We start from the raw sequence: 20,656 nt of genomic DNA, 5'->3' as shown, positions 1-20,656 counted from the left end.
CACTTTCAACTGGACCACGGCCAATCAGAGAGGTCCCGCCCCTGACTATCTCTGATTGGTTTAGTCCACGATAGGTGCATAATGTGTGTCTGTTGTTGACCACACGGAGAGTTACAGAGATTTTTTTTTTGTTACCGGAACAGTTGGTCGCACCTGTGCGACCAAATATTTATTTTTAGTCGCACCACTGAAAAATTTGGTCGCAAATGCGACCAATTTGGTCGCACTCTAGAGCCCTGTCCTCCGTGACGCCTCTCCTGTACAGTACAGAATCGCTGCATTGATTGTTAACAGTGTGACTCTGAAGTGCAGTACAGTATGTCCACGATGTCCCCCAAACGTTTTGCATCGTCAAAAATAAATTTGGCTACTTGATTTCACCTCTCGCTGGTTATTTTTAGAACATAACACCCGCGATAAACGAGGGACAGCTGAGAAATATAACATTTGAATCTCTTTTGCTCTGAGGCGCGGGGGAAAAATATCGACAAATCAATGAACATCATTTACAGATATATTGGGTAAATGCCCAAGACATCTATAGAAATGTAAATCGCCGCTTGATTCATTTGCTTAACTTGTTTTGGACCGTAAACCAGGCGCGAATAGGACACCGGAAACAAAGCTCCCCACAGGAGTTTCCGCACCGGAAGTAGCATATGCTAACGTGCACGCAGTATTTGTCGGACTAAGGTGCTCGTAAATCTGGGAGTAATCTGGGTCCTAAACTCCGTCATCTACAGGTCCCAAAGTCAAACGAACACTGCAGCATCACTGAGAGTAAAAATCTGTCTAAATTCTTTCATCTTTAATAAAACGATCAGCATTGCTGCTTTACCAGGTGTAACTATGAAGTTTAGCATCCAGGCATCCATGAAAACAGAATTTATTACTTTTAACGGAGGTAGAAGTTAGCAGGAAGTTAGCGGAAGTTAGCTCGCTAGTTTCGCTAGTTACCTCAGCATGATATAGCATGTTCTGACTGAGAGATTTCTGAAAAAATTCAAATGTACAGCTCTGCTATCACTTCCAACATAAATGAAGTTAGAAAACTAAACAGCAGTGATGTTTGTAAAGTTACTGAAGTTGGGCTAGCTGGTATATAATGATGTGCTACGTGATCGCTAGCGACACAGCTATGTTAGCATAACATAAACAGTGAAGCTGGAGGATGAACGCTAACACTTTTCCACTCGATAAAAGTTAACGTGAAGGTTCCTGATGGTTAGAGACAAATGCAGTCGCATGGCAGGATGCTGTAAACGGACCAAACTTCAGTCAGAAGAACAACTGAGATAATCCATCCACAATACGAGGTTAGTGATTAATATACTGCAACAACATGGGAATAGAGCAGCTGTGATAGAATACAGCATTAATGAATCAATGGTACAGAAGTGGAGGAAGCAAGAAGAATGAGTTGAGTAAAGTTTGATTTATCTGACTGCTTTGTTTCGCTTAATGTGCCTTATAATCCCGTGCACCTTTATTGTCCAAAAAATACGTATTTGACTTTTTTATTTGGCACACTGCAGTTTAATGTTGCAAAGCTCCTCTTTTTAACTTCAGTGGATATTATACATGGTTATGCTCTGGATATGCCAGCCCATTTCTACTGGAAATGCCTTTTGGTTAAACTTTCAGTAAGGAATTTGCATTTGCACTGTTAAATTTTTATATAGCTTCAATGCACATAAAAAAACAGCTGCTTGTTTAAGTAAAAATAAATGGATGGGGGGGGGGGGGGTTGCACTAGTAAAGTTGTGGAGTTGCATTTTGTCTCGCATCAATTATATAGTCAGTTATATCGTTATCGCAAATTTTCAAATATATATCGTGATAAATATTTTTGGCCATATTGCCCTGCTCTAGTCACATATGACGTTTAATGCTTTTTGATGGATGGATGTAGGTCAGTGAAATGGTCAAAAAAATTACAATAGTAAAATAAACTAAGTTAAACTATTGCTCATCAAAACAGGATAGCTAAAAAAAATGAGGGCTTTAAACCAGGTTTGATCTGCAGAGTAATAGCTTTCAGTTCAAAGGTCACAGGTGCCTGAGAGCAGCCCGAATCCACCCTCCAGTGATAAAGCCGTGCAGCTCAAAACTGCCTTAGCAGGCAGAGATAACTGCATTAAAACTACTTGGTGAACTCTGTACTTTGTACTTCCTCAAAGTTTCTTCTGCATGCCAGATAAAGGGACAAGGAACTGCAGGGCTTGGCTCAGTAAATATGGTGAAATACAGTATGAACCAATACTTTTTGTTTGTCATAAATTCCTATAGCATGGAACAGCATTTCAAAAGCTGAAACCAAAAAGTATTAGGCCTTTTTTGCCTTAGAAGAAGTTTTATCTTATGTCAGTGCGATCATTTAATAAATACTTTACAGTAATATGAACCACAAAAGCACCAAATTCTCTTTTTTGCAGCTGCAGCCTGAGAATAATAAAACAAAAGAAAATTGTGCACATCAGTTCAGGAACAGCAAGGTTGCTCATCTCAGGGCTTCATAACCAACGATTGATATCTGCATTCATCTTTATACCATCCTGGTCTTTTGCAAAACAGGAAATGGTCACATGATCATGAGCACAACATTGTGCCTGATGTATTTCACTAGAAGGTATATTTCTGCATCAGAAAATGCAGAAACGTTTCACCATGCCAACTAAGACACTGAGCTTTTTAAAAGAAGTTGCAACCAATGTTGTTTAGAGTTGGCTAAACCGTGATCCTTTTCTAGACCTGATCCAGTGATTTATGATGCCTCACCCCATAAACCTAATTGATGTGTGAAAATATGTGTAGTCTGATTGTCACCCTTAACCCCTCCCACCTCCAAATGTGGACTTTTCGTCTTTTAAAAGCAGAAAATATTCATTTCACATGCATGCACATGTGAATCAGAGCATAAGAGTCCAGACAGATGAAAATCCTGTCCAAAAATACAAATCAGTAGATTAGAGGTGGTATTTCAGACTGTTGTGTCTGTGTGTTACTCAAAGCTAACAGGAGGTTTTACTCAAGAAAAGTCCAAATGGAGATTTGTTTCACAGCTTTTTTGCACTAAAGGTTTGTCATCCAGAAATATTGCCATTAAATACTGGCTTCATCAGAAAGTGACCTCCAGCACTTACTGGGCCAGTGTGAAATGACAGGAATGAGAATTAACACCTCATAGTCTGAAGCCGTGGTTCTCAGCTGGAAATAAGTGAAATGCCCATTTCAGGTCAGGGAGGAGTTGCTGCCTCAAGTGGAGGAGTTCAGGTATCTCAGAGTCCTGTTCACGAACGAGGGGAGAGTGGTGCTGTACCGGTCTGTTGTGGTAAAGCGAGAGCAGAGTATTGATTTACTGATGAGTCTACGTCTACGTTCCTCCAAACACCTCAACAAGTTCTGGGTAGTGACTGAAAGAATGAAGTTGCTGGGAATGAGCTTTCCTCTTCCGGTGGCTCCTCACCGGAAGAGGAAAGAGAGGGAGAGAGGGTGAGGAGCTGCGCATCGAAAGGAGCCAGTTGAGATTGAGTTGACAGTTGACTAGAGTGCATCCTGGAGATACCCTAGGTGAGGTGTATTGGGCATATCCGGTGTGGAGGAGACCCAGGGCAGACTCAAGAGCTGCTGGAGAGAATACGTTTCCGGCTGGCTTGGGAAGGCCTTGGTTGTCTCTCTGGAACAGCTGGAGGAGGTGGCTGGGGTGGGAAGTCTGCACTGCTTAGACTGCTGCCCTTGTGACCCATACTGGATAAGCAGCAGATGCATAGATGGATTTATGCTGTGAAATAAAGTGAAAGCATCAAAGTCTTCCAAAATATACATTTTGTTATACCATCCAGTACTGCTGCAGACCTGCTGTTCTAAATGGTTCCAAAGTTAGGGACATATTATCTTTGACCTTTGACATATTATCAGTTTCATGAAAATATTTAGCTTCTCATGTCTGCCATTTCCACAAACTAGGAGGAGGCTGTTGTACCATTGACTGTTTAAAAACAGTACGAGGATATGATGTCTGTGCCAAACTGCCTCTGCCCTGGATCGGATTGCAGCTTTGATGAATAACTACTGTCGTTGCCTGCTTCTCTGTACATGAGGGCATCTGCTGGTGTAGAACAGTTACATGGAGAACTATTTACTTACCTCCCCCACACACACACACACACACACACACACACACACACACACACACACACACACTCCTCTCACACAAGTGGAAAGGAAGGTCACTCATATTTCCCTCACAGAAGGCTGGCACACTTGTGTTTACATTGCAGTCCTTACACCCCCATCACTATAGCAACTCATTTTCTTATTTTGTCTGACTACGTGGGTGTTTTTCAGTCATTTCTGTTGTGTGTAATGTGCCGAAATAAAACAATGCTTGTGTAGATGTAAACGATGAAGCTGAGGAAGATGATAAAAGCTGCAAATTCTCTCAGTTTGTCATCCCGAGGTGCAGCTGCGTTGTGCAGTTTTGCTTTTCTGGTTGTACCAAATGGGGTGAGATGAGCTGGCAGCAGTGATTTGCATTTCCTGGCAGTACTAGGTCAGCTGGACTTGGTTTGGATGTGTCATCTGAAGATGTTTGATCATTTCGCACACCCAACACCAGGCTGTAAATTAATCGTTCTCCATGACGTATGTAGGCGGGCTCAACTTCTGTCATTATTATTCAGTTTAAAAACAAAAAACAAAAAACTAGAACATACAAAAAAACAAAGTGCTTTTATAGTCAAAATTGCAGTCATTCATGCAGACTAATAATTGGAAAAGATTAATTGAAGTCGACTCCTGCATATCTTCTTATTTATTTTAGTAAAGTGTGTTTGCTTTTGTTTTGGGTTTTTTGGTAAGGCTGTGAGATTTAGGTTGAGACCACAGCGTGGGTCTGACACAGCCATTAAGAGTGAAAAAAGCCAGATATTCAGCAGTGGACATGTCTGTACCTGGGGTAGTGTGGAGGAGGTGTTTCAGCACAGGCAGGGCTGGATATTTGAGTGGATGAACACTGAGCCTGTTGGGTGCGAGCATAATCACCCACATTTTTCCACATAATCACTAAAGATACTTTTTCTAAATTAAAAATGTTTCCAAAATAAGTTACAGCTGTGAGCAGAAACTGAAGAGGAAAGTACTCTTGATGTCCAACATTTATATATTGTGTTAAAAAGCTGATTCTAGGATGTAAAATAAAGTCAATGAAAGCACTAAATTTGTTGGATCATTTTATGATGAATGGAAATGTGATGGCAGTGAAGTTTAGATTTTGTTTTCTAAAAGGCTTAATGTGTCCCACATTCAAAACATCACATCTGCTTTCTGCTTTGGAAATTATGGTCTCTGCACAGTTGCACAAGAGAAAATAAGACAAAGTGGGCAGACTAAACAAAAATCCAGCCAACATGTTTTTACTAGTTAGTACAAATAAGTGGTGTCATTCTTGGAAGTAAAAACCCTGCAGAGAAAAGTGCTGATACACAAACCCTCTTCATGCCAAAGGGTGTGCTAGTGTTTATTTTTCCCTTTCAACATCTAATCTCACACACACGGTGTTCATGTGCTGTGGTCCTGTCTTTGTTTATGGCCGCTGGAGTTGCATGGTACATAAAAATATTCCAGCACCTTTGGTCAGGGCGTCTGTCAGTGTCTGTAGGCAATGATTAGGATTGGGTTTTCTGCTTAGCCACATGCGAAGTATGACAATGAAGTGTCGTAGACTAATTTTGGAGTAAGAGTTTTGAAAAGGCTTGCAAATGTTTTTTCCAATATAGTAACTGATAAGCGTATTTATTATTTTTCCCTGAGCCTGGATCTGCTGGAGGTTTCTTCCTGTTAAAAGGGAGTTTTTCCTTCCCACTGCCACTAAAGTGCTGCTCATAGGGGGTCATATGATTGTTGGGTTTTTCTCTGTATGTGTTATTGTAGGGTCTACCTTACAATGTAAAGCACCTTGAGGCGACTCTTGTTGTGATTTGGCGCTGTGTAAATAAAATTGAATTGAATTATTTTATTATTATCTATATTTTAATCATACATGTTTGTGTAATGAGCCTTTACCTTAGTGAGGGATCTCTCTGCTAAGGTTGACCTCTGCTGTGAAGAATGTGTGATATGAAAGTAGCTAGCTAAGCTTTGCATGTTAACTCCCTGCTCCTTCTCTAAATCTAGCTTTAACTTTAGATCCTCCATACCCGGCATGCAAGACGGCTTCCTAATTTCCTGAAAATGTTTTGTCTTTATCACATTCCAGATATGGTTTGGTTGAAAGCACTTAAACCGGTTGGGTTTCTATTAGTGGTGCAACGGATCACAAATCTCATGGATCGGATCACGGTTTTAAGTCACAGATCGGATCAATTTTCGGATCAGCAAAAAAAGGAAAAAAGAGAGAATTTTAACATTTACTTATTAACTTATTTAAGTAATTTTTGCCTATTAAAACCTTCAACTCAAGACTCATTCCATGGAACTGTATAAAAACAAATTAAGGTGCAGTACAGGGCTTTGTATCTACCACTCCGCTGTGATATAATGAGCGGTCACGGTCACGTAGCTTTCCGTTGACCTGCAGCTCCACCCATTTTTAGTTGGGCAACAGAAGATGCCTGGGACAGTTCAGCCATAACTTTAATCTTTTCCTGCTCATACATGCCTGGAACGATCTTGTCACTGAAGTGGACGCGCAACGGGATATCATAGCGTGGCTCAAGCACGTTCATCATTGTTTAAACCCCTTGTTTTGCACAGGAGAGTACAGCCTCATGTCTGCAGCTAAACACCCCAGTAGCTTCTGTAATAGCTTTAAGCGGTCGAACTGGGCAGCAAAGGGCTGCTTAAATACCTCAAACTCCTCTGCTCCTCCACTTGGACCACTAGCGCTGACCATAGCTATCGCTTGACAGACTGACCACACTCATACTTTTTTTTCCTTCTTTTTCGAATCTTCGGATCACGTGTGTGCCGAACCGTGGAGTGGGATCGGTTTGGATTATGGATCAACCGTGATCCGCTGCACCACTAGTTTCTATATTGCTGTAGTAGTTCTCGTGTAAAAGCTAATGTGCTACACTTATCTTTCCATTTTAGTGTGTGCTTACTGTTTTACAATACTTTTAATTCAAACCTAGCATTTCCTGCCGATTTGACTTAACATGAAAAACTTTTCGCTTGCAAACCACAGGAAGGAAGTGGCATTTGTCACAGAGGTTTGAGCGGGTTTGATTCACACAGCAATGTTTCTTTATTTTTTATCTGCCATTTTCATTTGTAAATAATAGTTAAAGTAACGGTTAAAGGTTTTTTGGTCAGTTGTTTTTAAAAATTGTATGGTACCTTTTTCATAAATCCTTATTTGGGATTATACGTGACTTTTTGGTGAATGAACATGTGGTCTTTTTGTGGAATAGGTTTTATTGTTGTCTTCTAAAGATAGTTATTAGAAGTTAATATAAGCTACAGTATCGTGCTGGTATGTGACATGTGTGGTTCTTCAGGCTGCACTTGTTGAACTTGCTTGGCCCAGTAAGCACAGAAGCTTAGAGCTGGATATGGAAGAAATTGATTATATCAAGTGTTATTTTGTGCGATATTGGTTATAGCTTTAATATTGATTACATTGACTACAGTCTGCACAGTCTCCACCAAACATTGACTTAAGGCAATTAAAGGGGGAAAAAACCTTGATTCCAGGTGTGGAAGAGAGGGAGAGTCCTGAGCAGTTCATCTTAGTGAGGTGTGCTCCATCAGCTCAGTGACCCTTGGTCTGTATTTCTTTGATTGATTCTCATATTTACCATCCCAACTTGAAAACATGGTTTTCAACATTTGGATAATGGCTGTGCTCAGTTTTGGGCACAGCTGGGCATTCACAGAGGAGAGAGTGTGACTCACTTTCACCACAAAGGCCATGTTCTTAGCTGTGTTAGCACCATCACCACAGCGAGAAAGTCTTGGTCACCTGCGGCCTTTCTGTCCTAATAAGTGGTTCTGAATCGTAATTATAAATTAATGCAGTTATTGCACATATCTGGCATTTGAGTTTTATGGATTTAAAAGGTTTGCATTTTTGTCTTATTTTGGGGTTTTTGTTTTTTTTAAATACAGCTCTGCCTACGACCGGGAGAACAAGATACGCGTGGCCATCAAGAAGATCAGCCCCTTTGAGCACCAGACCTACTGCCAGCGAACCCTGAGAGAGATCAAAATCCTTCTGCGCTTCAAGCACGAGAACATTATCGGAATCAACGACATTATCCGTGCACCGACCATCGAGCAGATGAAGGATGTGTATCCTCACTGAAGCATGTTTGAGTGTAAAGCGTCTCATTCTTGTGTTTGATGGTTTTCTTTAGCTGCTGGTCAGATTGGTATTACCACCAAACGTTTGTGGTCAAGAGGTTTTTATTTGTCTTCCATTACATAATAGCCACCTGTCGCCATACAGTTGGCAGAGATGCTTTTCGCTGTAGCCAAATGGTAGCAGACTATCAAGCCTGCAGGCACTGTGTATAGTTTTACACTGCGTCTGTGACTGAAGCCTGCAGCTGCTCAGCCTGGCAACACAAGCATGTGCCCAAGAACAAATACTAAATTGCACTGGCTTTCTTTCACCAAGAGTCGTCAGGGAGGTGGAGTCCACCTGGACCAGTTTCAGTACATATTGGCCTCAAGAGCACCAATCAGAATCCTCATGCTTAGGGACTTTGAAACTTGACTAAAAGTCCTAAAAGACCCAACAACTGATCAGATAGTTTTGTATTTTTGCAGCTGTGCATCCGCCTTTGCTCTTATCAAGTCTTCCTTTAACAAAAAAAACAAAGAAACGTAAAACAGTGAATAGTTTTACTGAACTTAAGTGTCAGTGAGCTTTCAGCATGATGAATACATTTACCAAAATTTACCATACTGACTAATAATGGCCTCGTAAGTGAGTCATGACTATTGACTGTCTGTAAATGATGTACGTAGTCACTCTGACGCCACACGTTAGATTGTGAAACTCTGTTTTGAATCCTCAAGTGTTTTGGCTACGTGTGTGTGTGTGTGTGTGTGTGTGTGTGTGTGTGTGTGTGTGTGTGTGTGTGTGAGTGTGTGTGTGTGTGTGTACGAACATCTTTGTGGGGGCCAAAAATTGTAAGTTTACTCTACTTGTGGGGACCAAAATGTCGTTTTAGTGTCAGGGTCACGATTAGGTTAGGGTTAGGCATCCATTTTTGATGGTTAGGGTAAGCGGCCAGGGAAAGCATTATGTCAATGAGATGTCCCTGCAAGGATATAAATACACACGTGTGTGTGAGTGATTTTTTTCAGTATAAAAGCCGACTTTCCTTAACCTGGAACCGTGCAGATATATTGTCCAGGATCTAATGGAAACAGATCTGTACAAGCTCCTGAAGACTCAACACCTGAGCAATGACCACATCTGCTACTTCCTCTACCAGATCCTGCGAGGGCTCAAGTATATCCACTCTGCCAACGTACTACACCGTGACCTGAAGCCTTCCAACCTTCTGCTCAATACCACCTGTGATCTCAAGGTAGCGTCTCAAGCAGATGCTGGCTTCATTTAAATGCTTGTTTTCAGGCACTTACCCTTAAGGCCCCATTCAGATATTTTTCTTGTCACGGGAAAGACCTCCTCGTATGGTGGTTTAACTAACACCAGACATATTTTCATCATGATTTCATGATTAAATAACTTAATGTTGTCATAAATCCTCACCAATACAAATCTGCTGTGGAGACTCTCAACGTTTTACAGCCTATAATTTTTATGTTGTGTCCTCTAATGTGACAATTTCTTGTGCCTTTCTCATTTTTTTGTAGATCTGTGACTTTGGTTTGGCTCGTGTGGCTGATCCCGACCACGATCACACTGGTTTCCTCACAGAGTACGTTGCCACTCGTTGGTACCGAGCTCCTGAGATCATGCTCAACTCAAAGGCGAGTAGAGTAACAGTGGAGTATGTTTAGTGTTTTTAGGTTTTCCCAACTTAAAAAATACTTTGTGCCCTCCATTGAAACGTGTTGATTGGAAAACGACGACCCTGTTAGTGATAATATCTTTAAACTTTGTATTTCTATTTCAAGTCTTAAACTTTAATTTCTAAATACTAGTTGGAATAATTTAAAATGACTTGCAGCACTTGATAGGCACATGGTATATTAATGCTGTGTATAACTAAGTTAGTTACTGTAATCATGATTATGTCTGTTCTACTTGATTTCAGGGCTACACCAAGTCCATAGACATCTGGTCAGTGGGTTGCATCCTGGCTGAGATGCTGTCCAACAGGCCAATCTTTCCGGGGAAGCATTACTTGGATCAGCTTAACCATATTTTGGGTAAAAATAAACTTTGCATGCAGTAAACATGTAGAACTTTCCATTTTTAAAAATTCAAATGAGTTGTGTTGATGTATAAGTCCACAGAGGCTGACATTTAGCCCATAGGCCACAAAATTAAAGCCTCCTGCAAAATGAATCTGCCAGAACGGATCAGAGATGTTAGGGTTAGGTTATGGGTCTATAAGTCAAACACACATCTAGATGAATCCCATGATCCCCACAAACCGCACACACCTGAGTCACTTCTATTGCTCCATTGTTCAGCTCAGGTGGTGGCTGGGGTTCAGCTGGGGCTCTGTGGCTGTGTAGTGCATTGCTTTGTGGGTCTATCATAGCAAGCATTGAGGTTTTCTCCAGTTTGAGCAACAGTGGCCATGTAATCAGTAAACGTCTGCACCGGTTACTGGTTATTCCAGTTATTCCCTCTTGGATTCCTTTTGCTTGGTACTCGCTGCCTCATACTGGGAACCTGTTTTGTTTTGGAGATGGTCTGACCAAGCCGAGTCCTCCATGATGAACTTTGTTTTTCCTGATAATGAATTTGTTTGGTCTGTATTTGTTTGGTAGTACAGTGTATCATTATGGTGTGACTCAGCTGCGTTATTTAGTCTGTAAGAAAAACTTTGATACCTTTAGACTTCACACTCAGTCGCAACAGCTTCATGGTGCCAGTCCATAGATACCGTAGACACTAATATGTCCTTATCAAGTCGGACTTTTTTGTCTCTTGGTGCTAGACCACATGTTGCTTCTCCCATCTGTCCGTTCGTTGTGCGGTCTGAATGTTTTTGTCCGTTTTTGAGAATTTTTCCTTTCAGTATAAACTTTTAGCGGAGGCTCTGCAAATTGTTACATATCATATCATTTATCATTTTACATATCATTTATTTATCATAAAAGAACAAAATCTGATTGTCTTTATGATTTTCTATTTGTCCTCCAGGAATTCTGGGTTCTCCCTCACAGGAGGATCTCAACTGCATCATCAACATTAAAGCCAGGAACTATCTCTTGTCACTGCCTTTGCGCTGCAAAGTGCCGTGGAACCGTCTCTTTCCCAATGCTGATCCAAAAGGTAAGAGGTGGAATCTCACCATAACCGCAGTATTTGGTCATCAGGGGATTAGTAAATGTTAAACATTTCCTGAGAGAATTTCGTTTTATAGAGCGGGGAGAAAAATGATTGCCTACACCTGGCTCACCTCATACACATCACATTACATTCATGTTGTGTCTACTTCTTTGATGACCTGTGCCCTGGCACAACACACAGCAGTCACAGTAGTCACAACATCTGGACTTTGGGGCTCAAACACGCTCACTACACTCTAATGATGTTTTTGCAGGTTCAGTTGGTTTTTCTGTGCATGATGGTTTTCTGTCTCCTTCACTGCTGAAATTAAATCAAATCATTCATAAGAACAGTGCTAATAAAGGCAGAGTGCCATTTCAACATAGTGAGAAAAGCTTTAGTAAAATCTTTGGTAATCACAATGTGAGTCCACCAACAGGCAGCCTGAAGCCAAATTCAGAGAGAAGCTGATGATAATATTTACACAGTGTAAATTTGAGTTTACTTAAGAAAAACGTCCTCAGAAGCTGTAAAATTCACAGAGAGAAGCTGAATGATGGATTCGGTCAAACTCAAGAACTGTGGCCAAACCTTTACTCAGAGCACAAAAGCAGTGCAGGTGGATGACGCGATATTGCTCTTAAATCCTTTTCTGTTTACAACACTTCACAATGAGTCACCACATATTCACCGTATCACCATGACATCTTCCAAACTGATATCATGCAGTGACACAGGCTGACACAGATGTTTATTAGAGCCATTCTGCAAATTCAGTAAGCTGAACCCCTCATTGTCACACAGTATTAAGGTTGGATGAAGGTTGGATGAAGAGATGCATCAAATTCGTGTTCAGTAAAGAGCTGATCAGAGGTGGACTGACAGACTTTGGTGTCAAAGGATGGTTTAAAAAAATGATAACATGTTGGATGTAGACTAGGACCTCTAGTGGACAGACAAGGATATTGTTGTTGTTTCAGAGTCACCTACAGTAAGTCCATCTTTGTGTTACAGCTCTGGACCTGCTGGACAAGATGTTGACCTTTAACCCTCACAAGAGGATCGAGGTGGAGGAGGCGCTGGCACACCCCTACCTGGAACAATACTACGACCCCACAGATGAGGTGGGTCAGGCATCTTGTGCTATATGGATCACCTGGGTTCAAAAAAACAGCACAACTTTTGTTATTTTACAAGATGATTGAAGAGCAGATTTCCAGCTTTAATTCAAGGAGTTCAGCAGAAGTATTGAACTGTTTTAGCAGGTGCTGTATTCCATATGCAGTTTTTTTTATATATATATATATATATATATATATATATATATATATATATATATATATATATATATATAAATATATATATATATAAATATATATAAATACTGAGTCCTCCATTTTCAGAGGCTCATGTTCAGTTCAGGCCTGATCCTCAACATGAGGTTCAAAGATAACGATGGGAGTGAAGACCGTCAGAGGGTGAATGTACGCTTAAAAGTGTAAGAAAAAATATTATGGCATGAATTGTGCTTGTAGTTAGAAATTGTTTTTAGGTGTTCAAATAAAGTAGAAAAGCATCTTACAAGAACCAGTCGCCGCTAAAACGAATGAATGCACTCGTCAGCAGATGCATCTGAAATACCACAGCAAGCAACTGAAGTGGATGACTGCCAAATTATTTTCATGGTTAATAAAAACAGTTTCAGAGAATTTTGTCACTCTTGAGTAGGTAAACATATCAAAGTCTGCAATCACGAGCCACCAAATGCAACCTTGTACACTCAGGACCAGGAAGGCCAGATTAGACTGGCAGCAAACGTCTAAAAGAGCCTTCAAATATTCTTTGGAAAGATGAAATCAAGAGAAAATTGAGGAGGAGAGAAACGGCTCATTAACCCAAAGCACACCACATCCTCTGTCAAACATGGTGCAGGAATGTAATGAAACGGGCCACACAAGATTTCCATTAAATATTAAACACAGTTTTTATGTTTAAAATTGTTAGTTTGTTCAATTAATTTTGAGGCTAAGAAAATGGAAATACAAATGTCTGTAATTGCAAAACAGTTGATGCAAATTTCCATTGAGCTGCTTGAATTAAAGCTCAAACGTGCACTTCAGTCATAACTTTGATCTCAAAGTGATGGTAGTGGCGTTGTCCAAAAAGCTGCCTGCATGTTTCTCTGATCTAAAAATGTTCTTAATTTCTTTTGTGGTTGTTTGTGACTTAGCTGCTCTGTTGGAGCCAAACCTAAAGTCTCCATGAACATTTACCTCACTCTGCCCTCTTTGCTCTCTGTCTTTAGCCTGTTGCCGAGGCCCCATTTAAGTTTGACATGGAGCTAGATGACCTACCCAAAGAGACGCTGAAGGAGCTCATCTTTCAAGAAACTGCTCGTTTCCAGCCCAGCTTTAGGTCCTAACATCCCACACAGGTAAGTACACATCACTGCAGCCCAACTTATAACCCTAAACTACTGAAAAATAACCTGCAGGGGCTGGTGACACAAAACTATGAGCAATTTGTTAAGAAGTACACAACAACCAACTTTTCCAAGGTCATAAAGATCAGGGAGATCCTCATGACTGTCCCACCTCCGCTGCTTCAAAGCGCGGTGGAGTGAGTCGTGTTCCCGCGTTGAAATCTGCTCAGGATCACTGGGGTTAAATTTAACAGCTCATCTGTTTAAGAGCTGTAGTCAGGACCTCACAGAGTAAGTTTAAATTTTGCTTTTGTTGAGTACGAAGCCGAGGTACTGGACAGGATAAAACCACTTAAAACCATCCATCTAAGCACTTTAAACGTAGTGAGTTGTGCTTTACTGCCATCAATTTGTATCCAAAGCAAGACACAAAAATTGTTCTGTGGTATGAAATTTAGATTTTTCAATATGCAGCATTTACCATGTATTAAGACTTATTTTTTCCCTATTGCCAATGTGTGAATTGATTGTAACGCAAGTTAAATTCAGTATAGTTTAGTGTGAAGGGTGTGGGACAGATATTCCAAGAAACTCTAAATGATAAGACTTTAATGTTCCTTAGCTCATGCCTCGCTTCGGTGCCTCTGTTCTGCTCCCACACTGTCAGCAGTGAGCAACACTAGTAATAATAATGGATTGGATTTATATAGCGCTTTTCAAGGCACCCAAAGCGCTTTACAATGCCACTATTCATTCAAATGGCTAACCTGTGTTAGCCATTTGAAACGGACGAACGTTCTTTGGTTTTGGGAATCAAACAAACCCTGAGCTAACGCTGGTTTGCCGGTTACAGGGTATCTGATGTACTGTCTTTAAGTGGCTGAGGTCATCAGTCCGTCCTCTCACACTAACCAATGGCACATACATGAAACATCCTGAAGTTGCATCTAGCTCCCTAGCTCCAGATTCTGCGGTTGCTAATGTGCCATCTGACCCACCTTAGATGTTTGGTGACTGGCCAGTCACCCTCACTTATGACTGATTATAAGCTGGTTGGAGTTGTTAAAGTAAACCTCAGGGGACTGCAACAAAAATGCTCCTAACAACAAAGCTAATCAGACTCCTTCAGCTGAATATGGACATTTTACAAAAGCTAACAAAAGGAAAGTGGCTAAAGCTACCGTGAGCTGTGAGTCAGCCTCTGGCCAGCAGCTTCGGTATGAGCAAAAGATTAATTATGAAAAAGTGAAAAAGGCTCATGTCCTGTTATCTGGTGAAGTCATAAACATACTGGGAAGTGACGCAAGTATCTGATGTTTGCTGTGTTATAGAAATCTGCTGCACCTTCTTTTGTTTAAGATACAACATCTCAGCTAAAGGTGTTTTTCTGTGATTACTATCAGGGCATATACAGTGCCAAACACTTTGATATTTGTTTTCTTGTTTCTATGACAGGTGATCTGACAGGTTTGTTAAGCACCGTATGAAAGTTTTAATAACTGAAACTGCATCAGTTGAATATAAATGGCATAGAGGATCAGAAACCGGCATCGCTGGCCTGGGTGTTTGCTCCGTTTTCTGATGACTTGTGTGAGAAAACCTCCAAAAGTACAGTCAGATAGAAAACCTCAAATTCGTGCTTTGCTGATGAAACTGTGATGTGCATCACGATACCGATTCTCTGTAATCGTGTTGATATTCTTGGAATGAAGGTGAAGAGTCGCATGGCGTCATTAAATATGCAGACATCATTGTGCAAATACAATCAGCTGATTGTGAGGGAGTCAGATGGGAGACGAGCTGTCTGTGCAGCGTCTGACAGTAATAACTTTGTCATATCAAGAATTATTATTATGTAGTTCTAAAAGTTTCTTTAAACAATGTAAACTACCCAGTTTATTGTTGCAATGTAATTCTTTATTTGACAGATGCACTGATGCTAAAATGGATACTCACCACTCTTAACAGCTAAAGTGTCATTTCCTTCAGAAAGGATTTTGGCAAATTATACAGTTAAAAACACGTCTGGATTGAAATGAAAATTTGGAGAGATTGTTTTTGTTTGTCCCCTCCCTCGCTGATCTCTGCTCACCACCAGCTGCTTCCTGACAGGCCTCCTTTTGTGATAATAGCTATCAGCTCTACATTTTATAGCCCATCATCCTCTTTGTGCACAAGACGGGCTGTGTGTAATTACTGTGTTTCCACTGTGCATGTCTTGAAGCATAACACGAGTGCAGTGAAAGTGAGTCTGTTGTGCGACACCTCCCAGATTAGAGCACTGAGCATGTTTGCATTTTTTTAGTTCCTTGTTTCAGTATCTGCAGATCTGGTTATCTGTAAAAGTGCTGCCTTTCTGCGCTGCACTCATCTCCTGGGGCCTGGGCTGTCAAGCAAATGCATCATAGCCAGGGTAGCTTTCCATTATGTAGCTTTGCTTGATCTAACATCAGCAATCAGGCTAAAGGGTCACGTGAACACAGTTATCAGCTGCATAAGTCTACCCGGGGTTTATCTATGCAGCACGTTAACATGAAAGAGGAAGAGTTCAAACATGGACCGGGGTTAAAAATAAACTCGCTGTGAAACGTACAGGAAAAGTATAGCATTATAAAATTGACTGATTCTTATATAGTGCTTTATACAACAGCCTCATTCGCCCATTCATACAAGCACTTTCTTCTATGTTTAAGTGATGTGGGGTTAGTATCTTGCCCAGGGATATGTGGCTTGCAGACTGGAGCAGCCAGGGATCGAAGCACCGGCCTTCCGATCAGTAGATGCTGCTTTACCTCCTGACCTACAGCCTCCCCACAAAGCTACTGTATGACTGTGTGCAGGCGTCAGCACTAGATCTGCCAGAAGGTTCGTTTTTGCCCCCTGCTGCAACAGCAGTAAGCGCCAAAATATTATTTTTGTAATTATAGGCGAGATTAGACTAAAATAACTATTTAAGTGTTTTATTAGTATTACAAATGATTTGGAGTGATTTCATCACAGATCAGAAAGGGAAAATATATTTCGAATCTACAAATAAATGGTACAACAAACACAATAACACAATAATGTGATTATCTTTGGACGTCGATGAAGTTTAAGACTGAAAAAGCACCATTATATTAAAAAAGTTTGAAGCCAGGATAAAAAGCTGTTAAGTGACTTCTCAGTATCACAGCTCTGTTATTAAGACACCTGCTGCTTCATTCATCAACCCTTTGAGGTCTTGCTTCTGCATTTAATCTCTATATTCTGCTACATAATGGTGGGCACGGTGAGCATGCTTCATTTTCTCTCTTTGAGTTGATCCGTTCTCTTCCGTTCGTTTAAAAAAAAAAAAAAAAAGCGTCAGAATAAATAGCTGCACATGCGAAGGAGGAAATGGCGTGACTGACAAGCCAATCAGTCGTCGCCTGTACCTACATTTCTAGGGAGTTGCATACATGCCAGGTCACAGCATAGGGTTTGATTTATGATGTAACCGATGAGATTTAAGGCGGAAGTATAAATGATGACCCTGAAGCTGTGATATAATAATGCTACAGAGAGCTTTTTAAAACCATCTTTCTTACTGTCCCCACATGTTAAACTCTAAGTTGCCCACAGGTGTAAATGTGAGTGGGAATGGTTATCTGTGTGTGTTGGCCCTGCAACAGACTGGGGACCTGTCCAGGGTGTGCCCCGCCTCTCGCCCTACGACAGCTGGGATAGGCTCCACCCCCCCTCTGCTGGATGCTCAGTGTTATGAGTCTTGGGTTCAGTATGGCGGCTCATCACGGCGTCTCTGTTTCCTTCTCCTTCCAGATGATTCTGCGGACTGGCTCCTGCGTTGCCACTGCTCCTCCCCGCCTCCACACTGTTGCTGTGATATTTTATTATTCATTTTTATTTTATTTTTTTTAGTTTGGGTTTGTTTTTGTTTGAATGCTCCTCTGCCGATGTCCACATCTCCTGGATTCCTTGGGTCTCACTCGTCAAATCCACTTTGCTCAGGAATGGCGTCAGGAATCAATCAATCAGATCATCCTCCGTTTTGCTTTCTTTTTCTCTCGTTCTCTCTCGGAGGTGAGGACAGGTGAGGGGAGGGCGGGGTCACATCACAGCTTACAGGGGTGGTTGGGGTTGTGTGTTTTAAGCCAAGTTAAGCATTTTTTTTCTACCTGTGTGTCTCAAACAACAGGGGTTGGGGGGGAGTTACTATTCAAGACCTTTAATGTCCAGTTGAATGATGGTCATAGACTAGCTGCTCTTTTCTCTGCCTTCATTGCACAAACAGCAGAGGGTTACATCTAAGGATCATTGATCGGAGTTTTCTAATGCTCGTCGCAGTGTTACAGGGGATGCAGTCTACGTTTTTTCTTCTATTTAGAAAAAAAATCCAAATTTAACAACCTGATTTATGCAATGAAATCACTGAATCAGCCAGAGGGTCTGCAGGCAACAAGCCATCAGTCAGTGAGGACCTATGTTTTATCAAACGCTGTATTTTAATTAACACACACAAGGCCCGAATGCAAATGTATACCTATAAAGACATATATAAATATATGGCCTAAAGAGTCTTAAGATATTTTAAAGGTGAGAATTAGGATTTCCTGTCTCATCAGCTGGAGGAGGAAAGTGTCCACCTTAGCTGTGAGGAATTTCCCACACGTCTGTATGTACAGGGTGGTGTTTTTCATGGTGGGTTGGGGGAGCTTTACCGCATCAGGACAAGAATTCAGTTACCGCTCAGCGCTTGTTTTGTCTGGAGGAAATGTTGTTGTGCCTCCCCGTTTCTTTGTCTTCTTCTCTTCTTCTTTGTGAGTTTCTGTTGATCTCTCTCTGTCTCTCTCTCTCTCTCGCCTTGTTAGAATAAAACTGTGCCCTTTGCATGACTGTTAAAAGCTCTGTATACAAAGACGACGATGTTAAGTGCCACACAAACCGGGCGGATCTGCCGGGAGAGCGCCCAGGCTCTGTCCATTCTATCTTTTGTGGTATATCACACTTTACACACTCACGGTGCTTTTTGTCCTCTTTCTTTCTGTCGCTTTCACAACCTCTCTGTCCATTTTTCTTCTGTCTTGTTTTTTCTTTATTTCTTCAGATTTCAACTTTTTGTTTCTTAGATAAACTCCATCTGCATGCTGTGAGACATCTTGTTGTGGTTGCAAATAGGAGAATAACCATATAACTGTATTTATGCCAAACACACACACACACACACACACACACACACGTACGTACGTTTCCTGAACCTGACAAATGGGATCCAGGCATTATAAAGTTAGAAATTATACTCAGATATAACAGATCATGCTTGTTTTGTTGTGGGGTTTTTTGTTTTTGTTTTTTGTTTTTGCTTTAAATTGCACATTTTAACGCTGATAGCCGTTAGCAGCGTCAGCGCCAGCAGCCGACTGCAGTAAAACTAAAAAAACAAAAAGAAATGCAGCAGAAGTCAAGACCATAATTCCACTTTTTGTCAGTAACTGCTGATTAAAGACTGTTGAATTTGAAGGTTTTATTTCAAGTGAGAGGAGCCTAAAAATAACACATATATCTGTGTGTGTGTGTGTGTGTGTGTGTGTGTGTGTGTGTGTGTGTGTGTGTGTGTGTGTGTGTGTGTGTGTGTGTGTGTGTGTGTGTGTGTGTGTGGGTGAATTTGGAAACTTTTGGGGAGCAAAAGCGGGATGAAATCCCCAAAGCTTCAGCTTGTTTAAATCTATTCGGCTTTAATGGCACACCTGACCTTAGGTTGGGTTGCAGAACTGCATATTCAAATTGAAACCTCTTGGTAAGGTGTGCATGACTCGTGTTAGTTACGATATTAAAACATTTCAGAGTACATCAAATTTAAAATCTACCTGAATGGATTCTTCAAGAATCTGACTCTGCTGCACTTAAAGTACAAAATTGAAATCTTTTATTAAAAGATTTTTCCTTTTTCCCCCCTGCATGTGGTCAGTCGCAGAGGTAAACTCATGATTTTTATGTTTCTCTGAGGAGACGAGCCAAGTTTAAGTCGTTTTAAAGTTGATCTCCCCGAGGGCGGAGCTGCTCTGGTCGATAATAAATCACAGAGCCAAAGAACCTCAGTTTTACTTTTTTAGTTCTGACCTAAATGACATTAGACTGAAGCTGAGCGGAGCCACGACAGGACGCCAGAGCTCTGCTGAGATGCACTCAAGCCATAATCGGTCAGCCAGCCAGCCCATTGCACCTCTGACTGTGATGTCACGGCGTACTGACACCTCCCTCGAGTACACGTCAACATCACTGCAGCCACGTGATGTTACGCCAATGAAAGTGGCAAAAACGAACGTTAAGACTCGAGATTAACGCGCTGACTTAAGACGAAAGCAAATGTTTTCTGGGTCTGCTGAGTTTTCTGGAAAGAACATGTAACTTTGCACAAACTGACGGATAATTGGAGTCGTCTTTAGAGCGAACCGTTCATTGAGAAGCAAAGATGGCAAATTGATGAGAATCCATGAATGGACACAAGCTTCAGGTAATAAATGAAGTGATGCAGTTTTAAAGGTACTTTCTGCAGTGACCCTCTGCAGAGTTTAATGAACTTTTACCACTAGGGGCAGTGTTACCCATCGACGTGTTCAGATAGTTCCAGATATGTGCCCCTTTTCTCGTAAATTTAGTTTTAGCCCTGCCCTTTTCCCTAGAGGCCGGTTCGCGACCTCCTGTCAGTGTCTGTTTAGATCACGGTTTTTACTGGCTGGGTTGCTGAGAGCTGCAAAGAGGGCGATGCAGTCACCTGTAATTTATCAGGGAGATGCTGACTAATCAGCCAAAACTTGGAAAAAACAGCC

At 41.2% G+C, this 20,656-nt stretch overlaps 1 protein-coding gene across 1 annotated transcript in view; it reads left to right on the top strand.

Annotated features, from left to right (window-relative positions):
- mapk1 (mitogen-activated protein kinase 1) overlaps positions 1–19,434 on the top strand; it is a 37,020-nt gene extending 17,586 nt beyond the window's left edge. The window contains exons 2-9 of the mRNA XM_026186221.1: positions 8,110–8,292; positions 9,353–9,542; positions 9,832–9,948; positions 10,236–10,350; positions 11,297–11,428; positions 12,440–12,549; positions 13,731–13,859; positions 17,649–19,434. Coding sequence (XP_026042006.1) covers positions 8,110–8,292; positions 9,353–9,542; positions 9,832–9,948; positions 10,236–10,350; positions 11,297–11,428; positions 12,440–12,549; positions 13,731–13,847 — 964 coding nt within the window. The 3' untranslated portion in view covers positions 13,848–13,859; positions 17,649–19,434. The remainder of the gene's footprint in view (positions 1–8,109; positions 8,293–9,352; positions 9,543–9,831; positions 9,949–10,235; positions 10,351–11,296; positions 11,429–12,439; positions 12,550–13,730; positions 13,860–17,648) is intronic.
- Positions 19,435–20,656: the final 1,222 nt, after the last annotated feature.

This window comes from Astatotilapia calliptera, chromosome 12 (genome assembly GCF_900246225.1).
Source record: "Astatotilapia calliptera chromosome 12, fAstCal1.2, whole genome shotgun sequence".
Classification (NCBI taxonomy): Eukaryota; Metazoa; Chordata; class Actinopteri; order Cichliformes; family Cichlidae; genus Astatotilapia; species Astatotilapia calliptera.
This window is presented reverse-complemented; position numbering and strand designations above follow the sequence as displayed.